General features: G+C 44.7%; 2 protein-coding genes across 2 annotated transcripts in view; one reads left to right on the top strand and one right to left on the bottom strand.

Annotated features, from left to right (window-relative positions):
* The first annotated feature begins 11 nt into the window (after nucleotides 1-11).
* On the top strand, nucleotides 12-19,758 carry Cox15 (cytochrome c oxidase assembly protein 15). Its single transcript, NM_144874.4, has 9 exons — nucleotides 12-190; nucleotides 1,478-1,668; nucleotides 4,100-4,222; nucleotides 6,090-6,276; nucleotides 9,228-9,395; nucleotides 11,098-11,179; nucleotides 13,021-13,175; nucleotides 14,862-14,975; nucleotides 16,160-19,758. Exons 1-9 carry the CDS (start codon nucleotides 101-103, stop codon nucleotides 16,289-16,291), a joined length of 1,242 nt encoding a protein of 413 aa, NP_659123.2. The 5' UTR covers nucleotides 12-100; the 3' UTR covers nucleotides 16,292-19,758.
* Nucleotides 19,159-23,317, bottom strand: part of Entpd7 (ectonucleoside triphosphate diphosphohydrolase 7) — a 44,165-nt gene continuing 40,006 nt past the window's right edge. Inside the window, exon 13 of the mRNA NM_053103.5 lies at nucleotides 19,159-23,314. Within this exon, the coding sequence (NP_444333.3) occupies nucleotides 23,077-23,314 (238 nt within the window). The 3' untranslated portion in view covers nucleotides 19,159-23,076. The remainder of the gene's footprint in view (nucleotides 23,315-23,317) is intronic.

Here is a 23,317-nt window from a genome sequence, read left to right as displayed (position 1 = left end):
GCGCGCACGACGCCTGACCCGGAAGTGCTTGTTCTTTCGGGAGCGGAGAAGCGGACCGCAGCTCGCTGGGGCGCTCCGGCAGTGGCGCTGTACTGTCAGCATGCAACGGTTGCTCCTTCCGTCCCTGAGGGCCTTGACGGGGAGCCGCAATGTCGGGCTCCTGGTCCCTAGGGTGGCGTCCAGAACACAGGTACCCACTCCTGCTGGCTCGGATCACGGAAGCCGGGCTGGGATAAAAAAGGCCAGGATAAAGTAAACGGACCGCCCTGCAAGTCCGGCTCGCCTTCTCATTTCAGGACATATTTCCTTGTGTCCCGACACCTCCCTGAATGCGGATCCGGAAATATTACCCACTGCTGTGTATGACTGACCAATTTACTTAGCTTTTAAGTTTCAATTTCCTTTTCTGTAGAATGGGAGAACGACCTGTTACACAAGGTGTTTGTAAGGATTAAAATTTTAAATATACATCAAACCCTTAGCACGTGATAAAGGCTCAGTAATTTTTCTTTTCTTTTTATTTTATTTATTTATGCATTTATTTGCACATTTGGTTTTTGCTAAAAGCCACCAGGCAGTCAGGAACTCCTATGTAGCCCCATTCCACAGTGAAGGAAATTGAGACTTACTTTAAGTTGCTTGTCTAAGATACCCAGTTACTTAGAAGTAGGAAACTGAACATACTTTTTTTTTTTTTTTTTTTTTTTTGGTTTTTCGAGACAGGGTTTCTCTGTGTAGCCCTGGCTGTCCTGGAACTCACTTTGTAGACCAGGCTGGCCTTGAACTTAGAAATCCACCTGCCTCTGCCTCCCGAGTGCTGGGACTAAAGGTGTGCGCTACTACCGCCCGGCCAACATATTTTTGCTCTTAGTGTTAGACTCAAAAGAAGACATGTATTCTCTTCTCTGATAATCAGTAGTAAAAGGTGAAAGATCTTTATGGTGTGAAGAGAAACCAGAGAATTCTAGAGTTTGTTATGTTCCTGGAAAAAAAAATATGCCCACATAGTGCCTGCCCTTGAGGAGTCAGTTCATTCAATTGTTAGTTCGAGTACCAAATATGTATTAGGTCTTGCTGTGTAAGGACCCAGTACTACAAAGGGAGCAAGAGGAAGAGCTCCCAGCTTAGTGGGGCATAGGGACAGATCACCTGATACATGACTGTGTGTTAAGGCTTGTGGTAGGGAAGGTACTTTGTGCTGTGACAGTAACCTGTTGTAAGATCCAGGAAAGTCTGGGGCATAACGATGCCAGCCCCGATCTCCAGTGGGTAGTATAAATGGAAGTGTGTGGGAGGGAATAGCACATTTAGAGACTGAGAACCCAGTAAGAAAGGGCTCAGTAGTGCAGATGAGAGTCGGTGATTAACCAGAGCGGTAGCTGTGAAATGCAGCCTTACAGGGGCTTTACTCCAGTTAAATTGAGGATAAGTGTTGGTAGCAGATTCTTCAGTTACGATTTTCTGTCTTGCTCCTTAGTGTGGCAGCAGCTGTGGCAGCCAGCGTCCTCTGAGGCCAGGACAGTACAGCACCATCACTGAAGTGGCTCTGCAATCCGGAAAAGGGACAGTGTCCCTTCCTTCGAGGGCAGCCGAGCGGGCGGTGGGCCGATGGCTTCTGGTGTGCAGTGGGACAGTGGCTGGAGCAGTTATTCTGGGAGGAGTGACCAGGTGAGTCATTTACTCTTGGTGAATCAGGTTATCAGCCAAAAAGGGAGCGTTGGGCCTCATCTACTCTAGCTCGCTCCATTACAGATGGGGAAACTGGTAGCCTGCTCTGCCTTAGAACAGGTTGGCTTTTTATTAGTAGGAGTTTCATTATCAGGACCAGTTTCAGTCTTAACTGTTGCTGGGCGTTGTTTCTATATATTTTTACCTCTCCAGTGTTAAGATCATACATAAATCACAGCCGCTTCATGTATCTCTTAGGTTGTCTTAATATCTATAAACTGACTTTATGGATTTAGGCTTTCCCTTCCTCTAACATCTTTTACTTTTATGTATTTATTATAGCTCTGTTATTATTGTACAAGACCAAGTCATTTGTCCTGTGGTTACCCAAAGTAACCAGGGACTATCTGGTGATGGTTAACATATCCTTTGTCCTTTAAATGAGTAGTTGTTTATTAGATTCAGATTGGGAATGAGGGGACAGAACATTGCCTAGGTGATGCAGCATTCACTCCGGGATCTGTTGGGGACTTCAGCTGACTTGATTACTATTGCCTGAATCCATTATTCAGCTGACTTGATTACTATTGCCTGAATCCATTATTTCGTGAGAATTCCAAAATGGTAGTTTGTGTTGTCATCACCCCAGGAGATAGTCTTTATGAGAAAGGCAGGAGGAGGATACTGGTTTTCTTTGTTCACTAATTTCCAAAATAATGAGTCTGTTGCCAAGATCCTCCAAAGGTTACAAGGACAGGATTTGGATTTTAAAGTGCATAATATACTGGGGCTGGAGAGATGGGTCAGCAGTTAAGAGCACTGGCTATTCTTCCAAAGGGCCTGGGTTCAATTCCCAGCAGCCACACAACAGCTCATAACAGTCTGTAACTCCAGCTCCAGGGGATCTGGCACTGTAACGAAGACACACATGCAGGCAAAACACTAAAGCACATAAAATAAAACCAAACAGATCACTGAAGTGCATATATTTAAACGCATTAGATAGATCTTAGTACACTGTGAGGATTGTGTTGATAGTTTGCTTAAAATCTCCCAGCTTAACTGGTGGGAATCTCTTGAAAAAGGTTCCAGCATCTTTTGACAAGGTCTTTGGAAGTGTCTTTGCTTTCTGATCTGATAAGGTTTTCCAGGCTTATCTTGTATGTTTCTTGCACTGGCCTTTAGTTTAAAAAACTGGATTCCTTTGGGTGAAGATACTTTTTAGTTTGTGTGTGCACATCCATATCTGTCTGCACATATGTAGAGGTCAGAGGATGACTTCATTCCTGGGTCTGTCTCCGTCTCCCTCTCAGAACCAAGGCCTGCCATTGACCTTGAACTTGCTCAATAGACCATTGAGTTCCAAGGGTCTGTTCATCTCTACCTACCCAGAACTGGGATTACAAGTGTACGCTTTTGTGTCTGTTTTTTGTTTGTTTGGTTTGGTTTGTTTGTTTTTTTAACATAGGTTCTGAGGCTGGTGTCCAGGCAAGCCCTCTATTGGATGAGCTGTCTCTCCAGCCCCTACTTTTTTTTTTTTAACTTTTTTTTTAAAACTCTTTTTTTTTTTTTATTTTATTTTATATGTAAGTACACTGTTGCTGTCTTCAGACACACCAGGAGAGGGAGTCAGATGTCATTAAGGATGGTTGTAAGCCACCATGTGGTTGCTGGGATTTGAACTCAGAACCTTCGGAAGAGCAGTCAGTGCTCTTAACCGCTGAGCCATCTCTCTAGCCCTCAGCCCCTACTTTCTAATTTTAATGAAGTGTGTGTGTTTATCTTCATGTTCATTGAACTCCTGTTTCAAAATCCTGTGTGGATAGCATAGGCTGTTATGGGAAATTGCAACAAATTTAAATAATATTATCTTGAAGCTATATTTCTGTAGTAAGTCTCTTTTCCTGGTATAGGAAAGGCTAGTTTTAGCTGGTATTATGTAGGGCTCAATGGTTGAATGAATACTTCGTCTACGCAAGGCCCTGGATTCAGTCCCTACCACCAAAATAATAAGAATGCCGTTTGTGCATTTAATACACATTCCTTTAATCTAAGCATTGTTGTTGCCTAAAAAGAAATGCTAGTGAAAGAATTAAGTGGGACCCAGTCATGGTGGCACAGGCCTGTGGTCTCAGCACCTGGGAAGTGTAAGAGGCAGGCCTAAGCTATCTCACAGACTCTGTTTGGGGGCGTGGGGAGAAGAAGGGAGCAGTTGAATAAGAGTTGAGAGAATAAAAGCGTAAGGAATTACGGGCTGGCCATAGAGGGGCTGCTTTTCGGGAGAACCTGGATTCCACATCCAGCAATAAATCAGAAAAGGAAGAGGAAAGGAATTCACACCCATGAGTTAAGTTCGGATTTATTTATTGCAGTCAACTATTTATGAATAACCTAGAAACATTACACTCAGGAAATGTTTTCCTATCCCAAGGTTGACAGAGTCTGGCCTCTCAATGGTAGACTGGCATCTGATAAAGGAGATGAAGCCGCCCACAAGCCAGGAAGAGTGGGAAGCAGAGTTCCAAAAGTACCAGCAATTTCCAGAATTTAAAATGTAAGTGTTAGAAAAAAAATTGACCAATATGTTTGTTTATGTGTGATAAAGGTGCATATGTGCCTGTGTGTAGCAGGCTTGGAGATATGGCTTCTCACTGAAGGAGCCAGGCTCACAGCCGGCAAGTCTTAGTGAGCTTCTTGTCTCTCCTCCACAGCACCAGAGTTACAGGTACACACAGCCATGGCCAGCTTTTTAGATGGGTGCTGGGGATTAAGTCTTCACGCCTGCGCAGTGAGCCCCCTCACACACTGACCCATCTCCAAAGCCCCTCAAGTCAATGTCCCATCTTAGGTGAGGTTGCTATTGCTGTAGTGAAGCACCATGGCCAACTGGAGAGGGGAGGGTTGTTTTCACTCACAGCTCCATAGAACAGTTCATCAGAAGCAGGAAGGGCACGAACTCAAGCAGGGCAGAGACCTGGTGGCAGGAGCTCAGGCAGAGGCCATGGAGGGTGCTCACTGTTCTAAAGGTGGTGGGACCAGGAAGAGTGGAGCCTAAACGCAGGGCAGTCTAAAGTCTCATGCAATGGCCAACTTTATCCAGAGCAGTCAGCAATTTTTACCCTGAGGGTTAAGGAGAATCACGTGAGTAAGGTGTTCAATCACAAGGACAAGCCACATGTGGCACGACATGTTTTCTCATGGAGGCATATGAGTAACAACAGCTGAAGCAACCCACTCCTATCCACTATGCCTGGGAGGAGTGTGAAAACTCGTGCCAAGAAAAATCCTGTGTTTCGAAGAAACTGAGGTCACAGGACTCTTATCTTGTTTTCTTGGAATTTTCTCAAAAGCACTCAGAATTCTCACACAACTCCATTCTTGGACTCTGTCCCACACAGGGGTGCTGTTCACTGGCTTGCTTCCCATGGCTTATTCAGCCTGCTTTCTTATAGAACCCAGGACCACCAAACCAGGGATGACCCCACCCTCAATAGGCTGGTCCCTCCTGCATCAATTGCTAATTTAAAAAATGTTCACCGGGCTGTGGTGGCACACGCCTTTAATCCCAGCACTTGGGAGGCAGAGACAGGCGGATTTCTGAGTTCAAGGCCAGCCTGGTCTACAGAGTGAGTTCCAGGACAGCCAGGGCTACACAGAGAAACCCTGTCTCGAAAAACAAAAAACAAAACAAAACAACAAAAATGTTCTGCAGGCTTGCCCACAACCTGTAGAGGCATTTTCTCAACTGGGGTTTGCTCCTCTCAGATGACTCTACAGCCTGTGTCCAGTTGGCATAAAACCAGCCAGCACATGTACTACTCAATTTTTTGCTTCTTTAAATCCTTTACAATGATTAGATTTATTTCTTGATCTTTGGTTCACATAAGTATAGTGAGCTGCCTGCTATAAGTCTTTTAAGTCCTGAGTCATGTTAAAGTTACTGGAAGAGGAAGAGGGCAGACCTAACAAGCTGCAAGATTGAGAATGTGAGGGCAGACCTAACAAGCTGCAAGATTGAGAATGTTTCTGCATTCCCTAGGGAACTAAAAATGAAATGGGGGAGTTGGGGAGATGGCTTAGTGGTAAAAATGCTTGCCCCATAACCATGATGACCTAAATTCAACAACAGAACCTATAGAACAAGCCAAATGCAACGGTGGACATCTATAATCCCAGCACTATTGGGAAGTGGAGGCAGGAGAATCAGCCAGAAATTCAGGGCCAGCCCAGCCTGAAGTACCTAGTGCAGTGGTGGACATAAGAGACTCTAATCAGACACAAGGTGGGAGGGGAGAAACGGTTCCCAAACATTGTCTCTGACCTCCACCCACATGTGGCAGCACATATGTGTCCGTGCACACAAAATAAGTGCAGAAATACAAGAGTTCCCTCTTTCTTCGTTTTGACTCCATTTCACCCAGCCTGAACCATGACATGACGCTGGCGGAATTCAAGTTTATCTGGTACATGGAATACTCACACCGGATGTGGGGGCGAGCTGTAGGCCTTGCATACATCCTGCCTGCTGCCTACTTTTGGAGAAAGGGTTGGCTCAACCGTGGCATGAAAGGACGTGTTCTCGCCCTCTGTGGCTTAGTCTGTTTCCAGGTAAGCTTATTTCAAGATTGTCAAACCAGAGACACTCCAAAGAGTTGGCATTATTTAAGGAAGTCATCCCTGAAGCACTCCAGTAGAGTAGGTAGAGTGAGCACTTTAGTGCCATAGGCTTAAGCCATCTGACTTCTGCATATATGATTCCCCTACTGTAAATAGATGTAGAAGTTACAGCTGGTTCTTCTCCCTGCCCCATGCTCCCAGAAATAAGACTCAAACTCAGAAGATATTTACAAATACCTTGGCCATATTGCTGGGCTTTTCTCTTATTAGATCATAACTTAAATTATCCCGTTTATTTTAATCTACATTCTGCCGTGTGGTTGGTTACCTGTGCTCAGGTACCATGTGTCTGTCTAGTCACCTCTTCCTGGGTGAATCTCCCAGATACCTGGCTCTCTCCCAGGTGTCCCACTTTCTATTCTACCCTTTTCTATAGGCCATAGGTTTTTCAGTTGACAAGTGATGCATCCATACAATATACAAGATATTCTCTCTACAGGGGGAGATACTAATAGCACCACTTGGGACTATAGACGTTAAATGAGATCATATCTATCAAGCACTTTTAGTTGGGTGAACATTATCTTGTGCTACTAGAAGTAGAGTTTGTGCCTCTATTATGGTTCTCTTCCTGTATTCTCTTCCATTTTTCTAACTTGTCTAAGAAAAGAGTAATCCCTACTGGAGAGCGGCTTTAGAAAGCCACCCTTCTCTACCCTTTTCAGCCCCCTAACACTAGATAGGAAAGAAGGTTAGACAGGAAAGGAGCCACATTATCATTATACAACTTCCTGCTGATTAGGGGCAGCACGTTCCTTGAGGCAAGTTTGATCTTGACCATCGGGGTATCTAATTTCTTCTTGTTTCTTCTTTGCATATGACTATGTAACAAACTATGACCAACAGCAACCAACAACATCCCTGCCTCTCAGGGCTCTAGCATTTATAGATCCTCTGAAAAGTCCCTAGAATTCCAAATGTCACACAATCACAGAAACTATCTGCAGCTGGCAAAATCACACCCCGGCTAGAGCACGAGGCAAATCCTAGTCAGCTGCTGTGGACAGTCTGAAGCAGCCCCATATCCCATACCTGTGATTAAAACAAAAACATAATATTTGTGTGGTTTTTTAAAAAGAAATCAAAATTCCAAAATTGTCAATGTAGGAAACTCCAAAAGAACAGTTTGTGGGATGAAGGCTGGGTACAGATATAACTGATGTTCAGTATGCATGGTATTTTAAAAGCATGTAAGCTGGACTTTTATTAAGGAAAAGAGCTTTGCAAGATTCCCACAGTCAAAGCTAAGAGCCAAGAAAAGGAATAGAGAGGACACCTACAAGTATTTGGATCAAAATGTAAAGGTCCTGATGGTGTCAGAGCATCAATGAAACAACATTTGACCTGTAGGAAATGAGGCGGTTAATTTAACTCAGAAGTTAAGGAGATGAGCTAGTTAAGATGAGATTAACAAGCTGGAGAGAGAGAGAGAGAGAGAGAGATGGTTAAGAGCACTGGCTGTTCTCCCAGAGGACCGAGGTTCAGCTCCAGGCACCCACATGGCAGCTCACAACTGTCTGTAGCTCCTGTTGTAAAGGATCGGACACCCTCACACAGACACACATGCAGGCAGACACCAATGCATATGAAATATGAATAAACAAATTATTTTTAAAAAGAAATTAACAAGACAATACAGACTGCAGAAGAGAATTAGACATTAATAAAAGTTATGTTAACTTTTATTATATTTTAGTGACTAAGCAAAGTTAGATGGAATAAAAATAATAAGTTTAATAAAATAAAATGAAGGTAGAAATTTAAGCTGTCAGTGGTTGTGTGAGGAAGCAAATTAGGCTAGAGAATTTGCACAGTATATGCCTTCATTTTCCAGTGTCCCCGCAGAAGAGAGGTAGTTATGATAGCCAGGCTAATCTTGAAGGAGGAAGGAAGTATCCACAAAGAATTACCTGAAGAAGTAGAAGAGACTCAACCCTCTGACCTGGTCATGTGGGGTTGAGTGTGTGTCATGATTGTGTTTTGTCTTACAAGATTAGAATTGATGTAGCTTGGTAATTTGCTAGTTAAAGCAGAGAATTATGAATCACATTCTGTGAGCTTTCCAAGCAGAATCATGCATTTGTTGGGGAGGAGTGGATTTTTGTTGTTATTCTTTGTTTGGTTTGGTTTGGATTTATGAAACAGTCTCATGTAGGCAAATCTGATCTCCAACTTGCTGTGCAGCCAAGTATGACCTCAAGTTGCTGCTGCTGCTGCTGCTCCTACTTCCCAAAGGCTGGAGTCACACGCCTGTGCCACCACATCGGGCTTAAACGCATGCTTTCCTTGCTGATCTTCCTCCCTCCCCCCTCTCTCCCTTCTTCCTTCCTTCTGAAGGAAGAGCTGAAGTCTCTTTGGACTGTGAGTTTGGAGTTCAACTTTAAATTTCTTCATCTCCACAAATTAGCTTCCAGTTTCATTTTTCTTAGAGAGTAGAAATATATTTTTGCAAAGCAATCTGCATGCAAAATCTTACACATTTGTATGACCTCCCCTCAGATGGTTATGTTATCTTATACCCACCTATCTCAAAAGTAATTGTTTTTAAACAGTTAAACTTTTACGTTTTTTCTAAATACAATCTAGTTTTCATAGAATATTCTGTTTCACTGAATTACATGTTAAATTTTATTGAGTATTTGTACAGTTTTGGGTGCAGATAAACATCTGTGTGATCCTATATACATGACCTATCTTCAGCAAAACGTAAGTCTAAAGAGTAGCCAAGCACTAATGCTGTAAATACAGCGATCCTGAACACTGGCTGTGTAGGAGAGTGTAGAAAATGGGTCAGTAGGGCATTCTTTCTGATAATCTAGTTTCTCAATAGAACCTGACAGGTCAAACCTTGTTTGATTTGCCTCTTTCTACTTGACTTGTAGGGTCTGTTGGGTTGGTATATGGTGAAAAGTGGATTGGAAGAAAAACCAGAGTCCTATGACATCCCTCGGGTCAGTCAGTACCGCCTCGCAGCCCACCTGGGGTCAGCACTGGTTCTCTACTGTGCCAGTCTGTGGACCTCCCTGTCACTGCTACTGCCTCAGCACAAGGTAAGCATCAGGGTCACCACGGCTGCCCGGTGCTGACATGGCAGGGCAGTGGAAAAGCTGGTTCTAATGCATAGTTAGTGAGTCAAAACCAGACTCCCTTAAAGCCTGTTACAAAGCGTGTATCCGTGAGGTTCTGATTCCAGTTCTAACATGTATCAGTATGTCAGTATCACACACACACACTCACACACACACACACACACACACACACACACAGAGCCAGGAGAGTGGCTTGATAATATAGAGGCTGAATACCTTGTCAGCATTATCTAATGAGGAATGTAAAAGCACACATTGTAGGAAAACGGCAAGGGGAGCTGACAGTCAGGCATGACCCAACCACGTTAGCCCTGGCCCCCAGAGTGGATCGTGAATGGCAAGACAAGAGAGACAAGATCAAGAGCTGGGTTTGAACTCTTGCCCCATTGTGCAGTATTAAGTGGGGACACAGCATTAGACTGACACTGTATTGAGCCATAGTGATTTGTGTCTAAAAAGTGCTTTTCTATATGTTGTTTGTTTGTTTGTTTGTTTCAAGAAAATGTTTTTATGTGACTTAAAAGTAAGTTCCAATTGTTTTGAAGCCTTCATTTATGAGAAGTCTCAAATTACCACAGTTGTTTAGGTCACTATTTTCATTCTTTCTTTTTTAATTCTTTCACTTTTTTCTTATATTTACAAATAATGATTATGGGTGGGCCGATGGCTCAGCATGTCTGAAAACTGAGTTCTGTCCTCTGACCCCACGCAAAGGTGAATGAGGAGCGCAATAGACGCCACAATATACATAATGATCATTTAAAATGCTTAAATTTAAAAGTAATACGTAAGTAAGTATTAAATCATGAGTCAACCTGAATAAACTGTTCATGGAAAAAAACTTTGATGTAACATAAGACTTTTTTCAGTAGAATCATTTAATAGGTGTTTAGAGTTAGGGGCTTGAGTCCCAGTAAGGACTGGAAATGTTCAAAACAGAGCCAAATATTGAAACATTTTCATGGTAAATACTCTTCATCTGAAAAATTCTTCCTCTGACTTCCAAGGGAAATTTATAAAATAAACTGCTTGTGTCTATAGCTGTTTCCTGATAAGCCATCTTTCTTCAACCCCTGTGCTCTTTCATCCTTCCTAAGTACTAGCGTGCACACACACACTCACTCACACTCACACATACACACCCAAACCTGGAATGGAACCTGTGGCAGGTTACTGATAACATTTATCAATTTTGCCCTTTTTACTTGTTTATATTCTACCTAATTACAGAAAGAATTTGAGATATATGGCTAGTTAAGCAATATCGAGTCATGTCCTCCATCCCAGAAACTACTAGCTACTGGAGGCTATTTAAATTCTAATTATTTGAAATATATGCGAGTGTCCAAGCTCATTTGGACAGTTCAATATCCAACAATGAAATAGATGTATGTTGGAACAATGTCTGCTGAAAGTGTTTAGCCTGTTAGAACAGGGTCTGCTGGGGATACTTATCCTATGTAGGAACAGGGTGTGATGGGACTACTTACCTACATGTGAACAATGTCTGCTGGAAGCATCATCCTATATTGGAGCAGTGTCTGCTGAGAGTACTTATCCTCGTCAGCAGAGACCATCTGACCTCAAGTTGTCTGGGTTTGGGTTTGCCGATGTTGCGCCTCCATAATTCCTACCCAACAGCTCACCTGATTATCCTTTCCAGTTACCAGAAACTCGGCAGCTCCTGTGGTTGAGACGGTTTGCTGGTGGCACAGCAGGCCTGGTGTTCCTCACGGCTCTCTCAGGTAGGCTCAGCCCAGCATATGTAGAATATCTCCATCCAGTTTGAAGTGGCGTTTCTTGCCTGACACTCTCTTCTTCCTGCCTACCTCTTCATCTTTTCCTGTCACGCTCCGCTCCTTCACACCCAGCTCCTTCACGCCAGTGTCCGTCCGTTCTCTGCTCCCTGCCCCGCTGTCCACCCTTCACGCCAGCGTCCGTCCGTTCTCTGCTCCCCGCCCCGCTGTCCACTCTTCACTCTAGTGTCTGTTCTCTGTCCCCTACCCCGCTCTCCATCCTTCACTCCAGCGTCCGTTCTCTGCTCCTCTCCCCGCTGTCCACTCCGTTGAACAAAACTATTGAGCACTTACTGAGTCCACACTGCCGAAGTTCAGATCAATTTCTGGCTTTAACTGGGAGCTGCAAGCTGTGTACAAAACCGAGACGATGACCGTAAGTCATGTACATAACGCGCTTAGAACGGCATCTGACATGTAGCCGCAACTGTGTTAGTTGTGTGGTGTAAGCTTTATTACAGGTTACACCAGAGTGGTCACACAGGCGGCCTGCACTCAGTGAGGGTCTAAGATGACAAGTTCATTGGAGCTCAGACCCATGTAGGCCTGTCCTCCTAAGAGTTTTCACATTTTTTACTTATGTGTACATGTGTGTGTCTGTGTGAGTGTATGCCACATGTGTGCAGGTATGCAGAGACCAGAGAGGGCATTGCATTGCCCTGTAGCAGAGTTATATATGCTTGGGAGCCACCCAGCATGGGTGCTGGGAGGCGAGCTCTGGGAGAGCAGCAGCCACTGTCATCCAGCCCTAGGCTTCTTGTTCTTAAATGTGTGCTCACCTCTCCCTTCCCCACCTTGGAATGCATTGTCTAGTGTGGGACTAGATGTATCTAGTGTGGTTAACTTAAACTCAGGTTAACTAGCACTTAGCTTTCATTCAGTTACGCTAGCCACACTGAGTCCTCGACAGGGGCAGAAGGCTCCTGGCTAATGTTTGCAGGAACCACTTAGAACACTTCAGTTACCACAGACAGTTCTATTGGCAAGTGCCACTCAGCCATGAAAATGACATTAATCAAACCAGCCCACATTACCCCGATTCTCTGCTTTTCACTTTTTTTCTGTATAAGGTGAATTTGAATTTTGATGTTATAAGTCACGCTTACAAAATGATTCAAATTTCTTTGACTTTGTTGATAATAGTGGATCTATCATCCATTCATTCAGACCTGCCTTCCTTTTGTGCTTAGACAGGGTTTAGTTTGTAAGTTTGTGATTTTTTTTTTTTTTTTTTTTTTTTTTTGGTATTTTCTTTGCTCCTTCAACAAATATTTCCCGAATCCTTGGGAAGACAGACAGATAGTGCACAGCAAGGGCATCAGTATCACTCGGTGCCATGAGGAGGTAAAGCAGCCTGAGGGAGAGGAAGGGGGCAGACGGGAAGGGTGCGGGTTCCTGTCCTCTCGTGCTGATGCGTGAGCAGGGACTGAGGGAGCGAGGAGTCCATCAGGTCCCGAGAGAGCCGAGCAGCGAGCAGCGTCAGGGACAGGAAGGACACAGAGTGGAAACAAACAGCAGATCTCCAGCGCTTCTGGTCTCCAGCAGAGAGAGACCGTGCTGGAGTCTCGAGGTCAGAGCAGAGAAGGATTCAGGCGCTGCTGGGTTCCTGTGGGACTGTGATGTGCGTCCCCACTGAGAACATTGTGAGTGCGTTCTTTCTGTTCCCACTTGCCTGTTTCTCTATTATCCTCCAAATTGTTCCTCAATCTAGCTTTGGGCAGGAGATTTTTCTGTGTTCGGACTAATACTTGGTCTTCATTTGAATAACTCCTGTGTGTCTTGGCACGCAGGGGCTTTTGTGGCAGGGCTGGATGCTGGCCTCGTTTACAACTCCTTCCCCAAAATGGGAGAATCTTGGATCCCAGAGGACCTCCTGACCTTCTCCCCTGTCCTGAAGAATGTTTTTGAGAATCCTACCATGGTTCAGTTTGATCACAGGCTTCTGGTGAGTGTGCTGCTATGTGCTGCTGGCCATGGGGACCCCACACCAAGTATCGGGAGTGCCAGAGAGGCACTGACGGCCTCAGGCCACAGGGCAGTAACTGCTTATTCAGGCAAATAGTGCTGACTCCCTCAATCCTGCATGTGCCCAAGTGCCAGTGCAGCAGAGGGGTGGCTGTTAGAGAACAGAGCACTCAGCTATGGACGAGCCCCAAGGGTGCCTATTAATACTGTTCCATTTATTTAAGCTGATAGGTACTGATTGTGTGGGAGCCGTATTAAGACTGCCCTGGCAGCCTAAGTATGATGAACTGTACCCAGGAGACCCCCATGAAGCAGTAGTGTTAAAGAAGGCAGGGTAGGGTCACAGGGCACAAGGCGTAAGTGGGAGACCGTGATAACTGGTGGATCTGAGAGAAGCTTTAACAGAACAAGAAGTTAAGATCTAGCAATACATGTAAAGAGGGAGCAAAGAAAACCCTGGAGTTCCTTCTGCAGCATTCTTAAGACATGACCAGCAGAAACCGAACCTCTAGAGTGAGTGTTAAGCTAGGGGTAGGATGCCATCAGATGGAGGCATGCCCAGTGTGTGAAGGTAGACAGGGAGACATAGAGAAGACCATATCCTTGGGCTAGGGCTGATATTCAAGGTCGTTTCAGTCCCCACCCCTACACAGTGTTTTAGCATAAGTAAACTGGGATTGGATCTGCCCCCATAGCTCCTTCTGAAACATAAAGAAATATGATAGAAGACATTCCTCTCTGGCATAGATGGAGATGAGAAACGTTATTGCCAGACCCAGACCCTTCTTCTGGTGTAAATGAAACCGAGATTTTCATTGTCTTTGCCAGCTGGAAGCACTGCCACTCCCACTCAGGTTAAACCCTTTCTGTGCTGAGGTCAGCCCTGCTTTAAGGTAGTAACTCCAGTTCCAAAGGCTTCAACAGCTCCTGTGGCCTCCGCAGGTACCACATGTACATGGCGCACAGACATGCATGCAGGCTAAACACCCATGCCCAAAAGATAAAAATAAGACTTTGCAGAAAATGTACAGTTAGATGTGAAATTACAGCTAAGGATACAAGGTCTGACTTAAGAAGCAAGACTCTCCCCCAAGGGAAGAGTATGTACAAAGTAGGAAACACAAACCCCAGTGGTGCCCTGGTGACAGTGCCACCTCAGTTGGAGCAGAAGGGGATGGTGGCGATGCTCACTCAGAGCAGCTGGGGTGGGTAGTGTCGTGACTAGGAAAGTTGTTCCTGGCTGACGAATGGTGTGAGATGTGTGACTTGAATGGGAGTCAACGTTGTCGCGTCCCACTCAACCGGCAAGAAAGACACAACCACCACAACCACCGGTTCTTCTGAGGCAAGCTTTATTGCTTCTTCAGGAGGGAAGACCCCGACTCTGGAAAATGGCGTTGCTTATATAGCCCTCAGCCATGGCGTTTCAGCACCTGATGTGGCGTGTCAGCTCCTGATTTGTTGCTCGCCCATCACCCCATTACTATGCCCGAGATGGGCAATGACTAGGCGTGAGTTCACTCTCGCACCTGCGTACAAGGCTTGTTTACTAGTTAGGCACAGCGGAGGCCAGCGCCATCTTATAATGGCGATTGCTCGCGGCACGGCTCTCCACACAACGTGACAGAAATCCTAGCTGCACAATGACCATCTTTCTCTCTTGTAGGGAGTCACGTCTGTCACTGCCATTACAGTGCTCTATTTCCTGTCCCGGAGAATCCCCCTTCCTCGAAGAACCAAGATGGCAGCAGTGACTCTGCTAGCTTTGGCATATGCACAGGTACACAGCCCTGCTTGGTCCAATGGCATGCCCCAAACAAAGCTAATGGTAATAGTGGATTAATAATGATGTAAAGGGTGGCAGTACATGATGGCCACATGAGAAGTGACAGATGGCTGGTAAACACAACAGCCTTTTAATATTAGAGAGGAGCAACTAAAAAATACTAACCCCCCACTTGGTGCTTGTCGCTCTCTGGAGAGCTGAAGCTTGGGTGTGAGGCAGAGGTGATGGATTAGCATGGGTCTAGGAAAATGCACATGTTTGGATATTCTTGGCGAGACCATGAGCCTATAATAACTTTCTTCAAAGGGCAGTTAGACAATATAATGTATATTATATATGATATATGAGATATAAAGCTTTGGTCCCCCAAACTGACAGTTGTCTTAGAAAAACTAACGCACTCAGAGCTTTGAGTAAGGAAACTCAGACTTGTGATGGTAAAACTGGAAACAAACTAAAGCCACCACCGGATGGCTCTGCTGCAAGATGCAGCACAGCAGTTTAAGAAAGAGCGAGGGACAATGACAACGTTTTTTGTTTTTAGGATTTATTTATTTACTTTATATATATGAATACTTTGTTGCTGACACTCCAGAAGAGGACATCAGATCACACTACAGATGGTTGTAAGCCACCATTTGGTTGATGGGAATTGAACTCAGGACCTCTGGAAGAGCAGCCAGTGCTCTAACCACTGAGCCATCTCTCCAACCCAGAACAATGTATTTTTAACAACATAGAACTATATTTACCTCTGTATCCCAGCACTTGGGAGGGAGAGGCAGGTGAGTTTAAGACTAGCCTGGTCTATATAGTGAGTTCTAGGCCAGCCAGGGTTACACAGTGAGACTTTGCCTTAAACAAACAACAAAAACAGAAAACTGTGTCTCTCCATGACCACAGACATGAAAAGTGAGGCATATAGGATGGTAGCAGTGATGACCTGTGGGGACAGGAAGCAGGAGCTGGGTGTGGTAGCCCATGCTCATGATCCCAGCACTCTGGAGACTGAGGCAATAGGATTGCTTGCACCATGACTGACTGCGTCCTGGATTTCTTTATTTTATGGATGCTTGCTTCTGACATGGGGTACATGCATTTGTAATGTCTGAGAGACACCGTGGCGGTGTGTGCAGTCACTTTCAAGATGACTTCTTTTCTTCTTTCTTCTACCACAGGTGGCCCTGGGCATTAGCACTCTGCTTATGTACGTCCCCACTCCGCTGGCTGCCACACACCAGTCAGGCTCCTTGGCTCTGCTCAGTGGTGCCCTTTGGCTCATGAATGAACTCCGAAGAGTCCCTAAATAATTCTCAGAGGATCATTTCCTAGGACTGGAACTGCCTTGGAAACTCATCACCAAACACAAGAACTTAGCCTTTTCTAAGACGGTGGTATTGACATGCCACATGGTTTCCAAATTGGTCAAGTCATTCAGAACTGTTCTGAGATGGGCACTGGACCACGAACATTACTAAGGTGTGCTTATACCAGAGGTTTCCTTTAAAACTCTGCTACATAAACAAGGATCTGCCATTTGCTGCTTCATAAGAGGCGGGCTGACTTCTTAGATCTTGGTTTCTATGTCCTGCCCACTAGTCAGGCTTCTGGTGACAGTGACAGATTCAGGAACACGTGCCCCTGTGGAGCTACTCGACCAGTTGGCTGGTGACTGCATGTTAGTTTGTTACCAAGGTCTAAAATTGTCATATTTTCTGGTTTTGATAAGCAGCTAACTAGCTAGGTTTGTGAAGTGAATATTCTTTTATGCATATGTGTGTTTGTGTTAATATATGCCATGTGTGTACGGGTGCCCATGGAGGCCAGGGAAGGTGCTGGGTCCCTGGAGCTGGACTTAAAGGTGATTTTAATATGCCTGATACGGGTGCTAGTAACCAAACACGGGTCCTCTGGAAGAGCAGCAGGCACTTTTAACAGCTAAGCCATCTCTCCAGCCCTGGAGTGTATATTATTAAAATTAAATGTTGACAATTTCAAGTTTTAAAAAATATATGGAGGCTTAACATGTCTGACCTGAGGTTGCACATTTGCAGTTTCTGAACAAGATGATCAGGTTTTTTTTTTTAACTCTAATAATTATTCTGTGAGTCTCGGTGTATCCTAAAGGATACTGTTCTTAGCTAGTCTTAGCAAAAACAAACGCACATGTGTTTCACTCCTCAAGTCCCAGGCCCTGCTGGGCTTGTGTTATTGCACAAAAGAGGTTCCCTCAACCTCAGAACAAGACTCATCCTAGACCTAAGCGATCACAAGGCCTCTGAACAGGACTGGGCTGGGTTGAAGTTCTGCCAGCTTGTTCCCATTCCCTCCGAATCGCTACCGCACCTACCGTGCCTCATTTAACCTGTTGGGCCTGTGTCAGCAGGGTAGAAACTCCGCTAGACAGGAGCCTTCCAAGAAGGGGACCAGGGCAGCTTGCACACCCTCTGCTTCCCAACTCCAAATCCGCACTCTTCAGTTAGAAGCAATCAGCACAGGGCTGGAGGGTCCAGCCAGAGACCACTCGGAACCGGTTTATAGTCACCCCAAGCACATGGCAACTGGAGTCAGCTCAAGTCTCAGATATTTTGCTGCAGGTTTTTGTTTGTTTGTTTGTTTGTACTACAGTTAAGCATGTTCGGAACAGATCCAATATTTAGCTGTTTAACTGCTTTATGGTATATATATATATATATATATATATATACACATACATACACACACACACACACACACACACACACCCTAAATACACCCTAATACAATTATTGATTTATGCCCCAAATGTCTATTTCAGAAAAATCCATTGCACACTTAAAGGATTAAATAATTTCTTTTAATGTTTTCAACAGTCTGTCCACAATTCTGTCAATTGTTTTTAATTTATAAATAAAGGTAATTAAAACATGTATTTTCAGTCAGCTAACCCAGGATTTTTGTTTGGGATTGATTAGGCCATTAACTCTTATGACATCATTTAATTTTTCTAAGAATTTACTTATTATTGTGTGTGCATGTACATGACAGGGGATATGCATTGTACATGCACGTGCATGCAGAGAAAAGGGGACAACTCCTGCGAGTTGGTTCTCTCCTTCTGTCTTTGTGTGGCGATTGCTTTGTACCGCTGAGCTGTCTCACTGGCTCAGGTTTGCGTCTTTAACCTGCACTGAGATCTGGTTTCCTGCGGCAGGGTCAGTGAGACTGCCTGAAGTGAAGTTGGTTGCAAAGACCAGCTCTGATAATCAGGAGTTTAGAATAGCAGTTTACCTGCAGCCCTCCTGGTCTTGGGGTGAATGGGGGGTTCTATGTGGGCATATGCCACACAGAGCCACATAAGACGCTGCACATTTTCTAGAGCTCCACATCTATCAGAATATTAAGAACTATTCCATGAAATTTAAGAATTCCACAAAAATTCGTTTTTCCACCGCCTGGCTGACAAAATTCTTAACGTAAAGCATGTAAAAAGAGCCGCCTCAGCCACCGGAAGCAGGGCGGTCCCAAAGCCTTTGTCCTTAAGGTCATGGGTCACAGTGGAAGGAGCCGTAGCCACTGCAGAGACCGTGCTAAAGGTAGAAATCCTGGAGGAGATGTAGTGTATACTCCAGCTTCAACTAAACGGACAGTGTGGGACAGCGTGGAAGGAGAACTTGAACAGAAACCTGACCGGTTGGAGGGCCCGGGATCCCTGCTGGCAGAGGCGGGCTTGAGTAAAGGGGCAGAGCCGAAATCAGGCTGGACTCACCAGGACCCCCTTCAAACTGTGCGGTAGCTCAGATTGAGAATGTCCTCCAAGGGCCATCTGTTAAAGGCTTGGTCCTCATGGTGGCATCGTTGGGAATGGTGGGACCCTCGTGGCCAAGCTTCCTAGAAGGTCTTCACATCATTGGAGGATGAGTGAGACTCCCAACTCCATCCTTTCTTGCATCCTGGTCATGAGCTAAGCATCCACTCTGCGTCACATGCCTGCTGCAACGTACACTTCACTGCGGGCTCAGAGCAGAGGGACACTTGACTACTGAGTTGACCATCTACAGCTGTGAGCCAGAACAACCCGTTCTCTGTATAAACGATCTCAAGTGTTTGGTTACAGTAAACGGACTAGCAGCCTGGGGGTGGGGGTGGGAGTCAGGGGTCTGGTAGTAATTGTCCTGCTTTAAGGAGAGGCTCAGGAATAGACACATCTTCAAGCTTGTCTGACATGCAGGCATGGTTAAACAGCCTATGACTCAGAACATTTTCAACTCAAGTTTTCATGCCATGGAAGCAATGGCCTGGTTCATATTTGAAAAACTGGAAGCCCTTATAGCATGAGCAATAATTCCATTTTACAATATAAAAAAAGTCTTTTTATTGCTCCGATTTCCAGAAATGAAAATGGTCTGCTGGTGTGTGGTTCTCCTCTGTCCTTCTAATGATAGTATTAACAAACAAAAATAATGAACTACTAGGCCAAGGGGAAATATGAAACCCTTCAAAGACAGCCGATGGGGATATAAAACAAGACAAAGCTGGCTTAAAATAGAACCTTAACAAGCCTCCCACCAAAACAGAAAGCCTGGAATGGACAGGAACCCACGCAGGGTACAACAGCTTTTCCAGTTCGATCACATCCAAGTTAGGAGGAGGGTGAAGGTCAAGGACAGAGCCACCCACCATACAGACCATTACCTAAAAGTATTTGATTTCAATCATTGTTTTGCAATCATGGTTTACAAAAATATTTGTTATTCTGTATTGTTAGTCAAAGGTGCCAAAACTTGGTTCTTAGTCCTCATTTTTGAACATACTAATTTTTATAATGCCAGCAAAATCTTCACGAGTTTGGCAGAAGTCTACCTTCCCCACAGCAAAGACGGAGGGTAAAACATAAACTAAGAGACCGATTTAAGAGACTCTGAAACAGCCAATGCTGTTCCTACTTAATTCCTAGTCCAGCTAAAATGAAGTCACATACAAATCCCAGTCTAGAAACTTCCCAAGAATCGCCACCTATTCCATAATGAGGTAGATATCTCTATTATGCATTTGTACCTTCATTCAGATTGTAATTATTGGAATGTTGTGGGTAAGAAAAAAATTGTGCAAAGTTAAGCTAATGGCTTAAACATAAAACCAAAAGTATTTTAAATACTAAAACAGATGCAGCGAAAACTTGGCTAATGAGATCCCATTTGAAGTCTACCCTCAGGGATGAGTTGAGAGCAATGTCCTCAGCTCCATATAACAGAGTTCTTAACCTATGGAACTCCGGGAAGCCTTACTGTAAGGAAGGGAAGTCTGGACCCCATAATACGAAAGCAATAAACAGGATACAATGCACCAAACAGAAACTCAAAGACTAATTAAAATAAATTAAGAAATATATTTATATTGAGAAATGATAAAGATAGGTATCCTGAGATTTTTTTTTTCCAAACTATAAAAAGAATGTAGGGGTATCAATCCGAAAGGCTGCCGTAATGATTAAATGATATATAGTAAAGAACACAACATTAAGAGGGATACAAATAAGTGCTTGACAGATGGAAGCTTCTAGTAGCATCAGGACAAAGAGGAAGATCAGTAATGAGAGCTTTACAACCAGACCATTACCACCTCCCTCCTCCAGTCTCAATTGGAGCCCATGAACATGGCCACTGTTAACCTGCCCAGGGACTTCTGACTAGATCTCTCAACACACCAAGACAGCTATATAGAAACCAAGATGAAGCTAAATGTTCCCTGAGGAAGCAAATGGCTGGTAAGAGCATTTTATAGCAACATTAAAAAAAAAAAGCAGAGGCTCACTCACAGGACATAAAAATTAGAATGATGGAGAAGGGAGACAACTGAGAAGTCCTAAGATGTCAACCTCACAGCCCTAATGAAAAGTAGATGACATGAAAGAATTCTTTGCTAGGTGTGCACGTATCTAATGTGCACGCATGGTGGCACACATCTGTAATCACAGCACTCAGGAGGCTGTGGCAGGAGGACCACTGAGAACCAGGCCAGCCTGAGTTACTTAGTGACACCCACTCGGCCTCAAAAAAAAAAAAAAGAAAAGAAAAGAAAAGAGGAGGGGGAGGGGAGGGAGAGGGGAGGGAGGGGGAAGAAAAGGAAGAAAAGGAGGAAGGGGGAGGAGGAGGAGGAAGAAGAGGGAAGGGGAGGAAAGGGAAAGGAGAAGGAAGAAGAGAGAGGGGGCGAGGAGAGAGAGGGAGGAGGGGGAGGAAGAGGGAGGAGATGATGGTAATTGCAGCCTTGCCTAACTGCTAAGTCAACACACTCATCCTCACGTTGGCTTCCTCCCTAAGACCATCTTGACTTTTTTCTCTATTTCATAAATCATTTCATTTCCTTCTGTTCCCAGGAGGAATTTATTATCAAAGAAATTCATTTTTATTCCTTTAGACTCTTTTTTTTTTCTTCTGAACTCCAACACTAGAGATAAAAGGCTTTGGCAAAATGAAGAGAAAATGAGCCAGGTTGGTGATGCTCTCCTTGAAGCCAGCGCTACAAAGACACAGAGGCAGGGATATCAGGGCTTCAAGGCTGGCCTTGGCGACCTAGAAAACTGGGCTCAGGAGACCTGCCTTACTCCCCAAAAGAAGAAATCAAACTCCTGCTTCGGCCCTGGGAACAATCCCAGGTGGGGGCAGGGAGGAGCTGACGATGGAGGACTACAGTATGAAAGGCTGGCTGCAGAGAAGGCCGTCTGAGAGGCAGTAGGTGAGAACATCGGGAATATGGCTTTCCTCTCCCCGCTAGTGGGAGAGCTATTTGTGACAGACATCCAGAAAGTGGCCAGGTTGCTCCATGGCAGATTTATCTAGTTATTCCAAAGTTTAGAATTTGCTGTCTTTTGAGCATCTCAAAAAAAAAAAAAAAAAAAAAAAAGTAAGATCTTTGACTTTAAGCCAGGCATGCTGGCTCATGCCTTTAATCCCAGTGATCGGGAGGAAGATGCAGGTCTCTGTGAGTTTGAGTTCAAGGCCAGCCTGGTCTATAGAGCAAATTCCTCCAGGACAGCCAGAGCTACAGAGACCCTGTCTCAAAAAAACTAAACAAAACAAAACAAAAAACAAACAAACAAAAAACAAAAACAAAAATCAAAACCTTGGATTTTATTGCCTTTGCCCACTCTCCTGATGCTATTCTTTCTTAAAACAAAACATAATTTATAAACAAAACAAGTACATTCCTTCCCAATATATATATATAAGATCTTAGGAGTGAAATGAGGGAAGTCACTTTGAATCTTCTACACGCTATATGCCTGTGAGGCCGTAACCAAAACAGGCAAAACTAGGTCCTGTTCCCATCACGGTTTCTCCAATCTATAAGCACACTTAAGGCTCAAAAGGCAATATTAATGCCCAAGCAGCCTTGTGAGGCACATAGACATGAAAATGTTTTCTATACTGGTCAGACCAAGTATCAGATAAAATACTGTCAGATCTTCAATAAGTCATCCATTTCAAAGGCGCTCTAACCTTTCAGATCTATATAACAAAATCAGAAACACTGCGGGGGGGGGGGGGGGGTGAATCTCCGAGCACATCCACAATGGCTTGTCAAGTAAGCAAGGAAGTTGTATCGTTTTGGTTGCCTTGAAATCTGGTCCACTGAACCTCAGAGATCTTAGGTCCCTATTCAAGGCTGTGGATCTTCCACATAAGGATCTCTCTGTTACAGAGAAAACAGGGGCAACTGCACTTGCTGGAATGTCTCTGGCTTTGTAGCAGTCAATCCAAGCTGATTTCAACCACGCCTCCGGTTGCCCAATCAAAAACTTGCTTCAGCAAGGGGCGGGGGGGGGGGGGGGATGCTACATCCCAGAAACAGATCAAATTTCTGAGATAAAGGAGAAGCATGCTTCATTTGGGCTAAGCTTAGCACCAGCCTCTCGACATTTAGTTCCTCGAAGTTAAATTGCGACTTCTGAGAAGAGGTCCCGTCCTGGGCACCAAAAAGAAATCAAAGTGAATAAGTAGAAATTCGCAGGCCAAAGCAGCATCGGAGGCCAGTTCGAGAAAGTGGAGGAATTCAGTCAGCAGCAGCAGCAGCAGCAATCCGAAGGAATGGGAGGTTCTCCACTTCCGCTCCAGCCTCACGGCCCCACCTGGACCCCAATCATCGGCACCACTTGCTCGATCCACAGCAGGTCCAGAGGAGCCGAGGCTCGGGTTTGTCTGCGGTGAATTCTGTGGATGCGCAGAAGGTACAGGACGATGGCCAGAAGCACCACCAGGGTACAAGCAAAGAAGAGATAGTGGTTGTAGACAAAGGAAAGGCGGAGCCAGCTGCCGTGGGCTGGCCGGACTCCTCCCTGTCCCTGCCGAAGGTCCCTA

The sequence above is a fragment of the Mus musculus genome, chromosome 19 (assembly GCF_000001635.26).
Source record: "Mus musculus strain C57BL/6J chromosome 19, GRCm38.p6 C57BL/6J".
Lineage (NCBI taxonomy): Eukaryota > Metazoa > Chordata > Mammalia > Rodentia > Muridae > Mus > Mus musculus.
The sequence above is the reverse complement of the archived record's forward strand: the minus strand, read 5'-3'. Positions and strand labels throughout refer to the sequence as shown.

What these genes read in the sequence shown, in the direction of transcription:
- Cox15 (NM_144874.4), top strand. Translation starts at nt 101, where the DNA reads ATGCAACGGTTGCTCCTTCCGTCCCTGAGGGCCTTGACGGGGAGCCGC. An exon ending in GTTCCTCACGGCTCTCTCAG is followed by an intron (nt 11,180 to 13,020) that starts GTAGGCTCAGCC and finishes CTTGGCACGCAG; the next exon opens with GGGCTTTTGTGGCAGGGCTG. An exon ending in AGTTTGATCACAGGCTTCTG is followed by an intron (nt 13,176 to 14,861) that starts GTGAGTGTGCTG and finishes TCTCTCTTGTAG; the next exon opens with GGAGTCACGTCTGTCACTGC.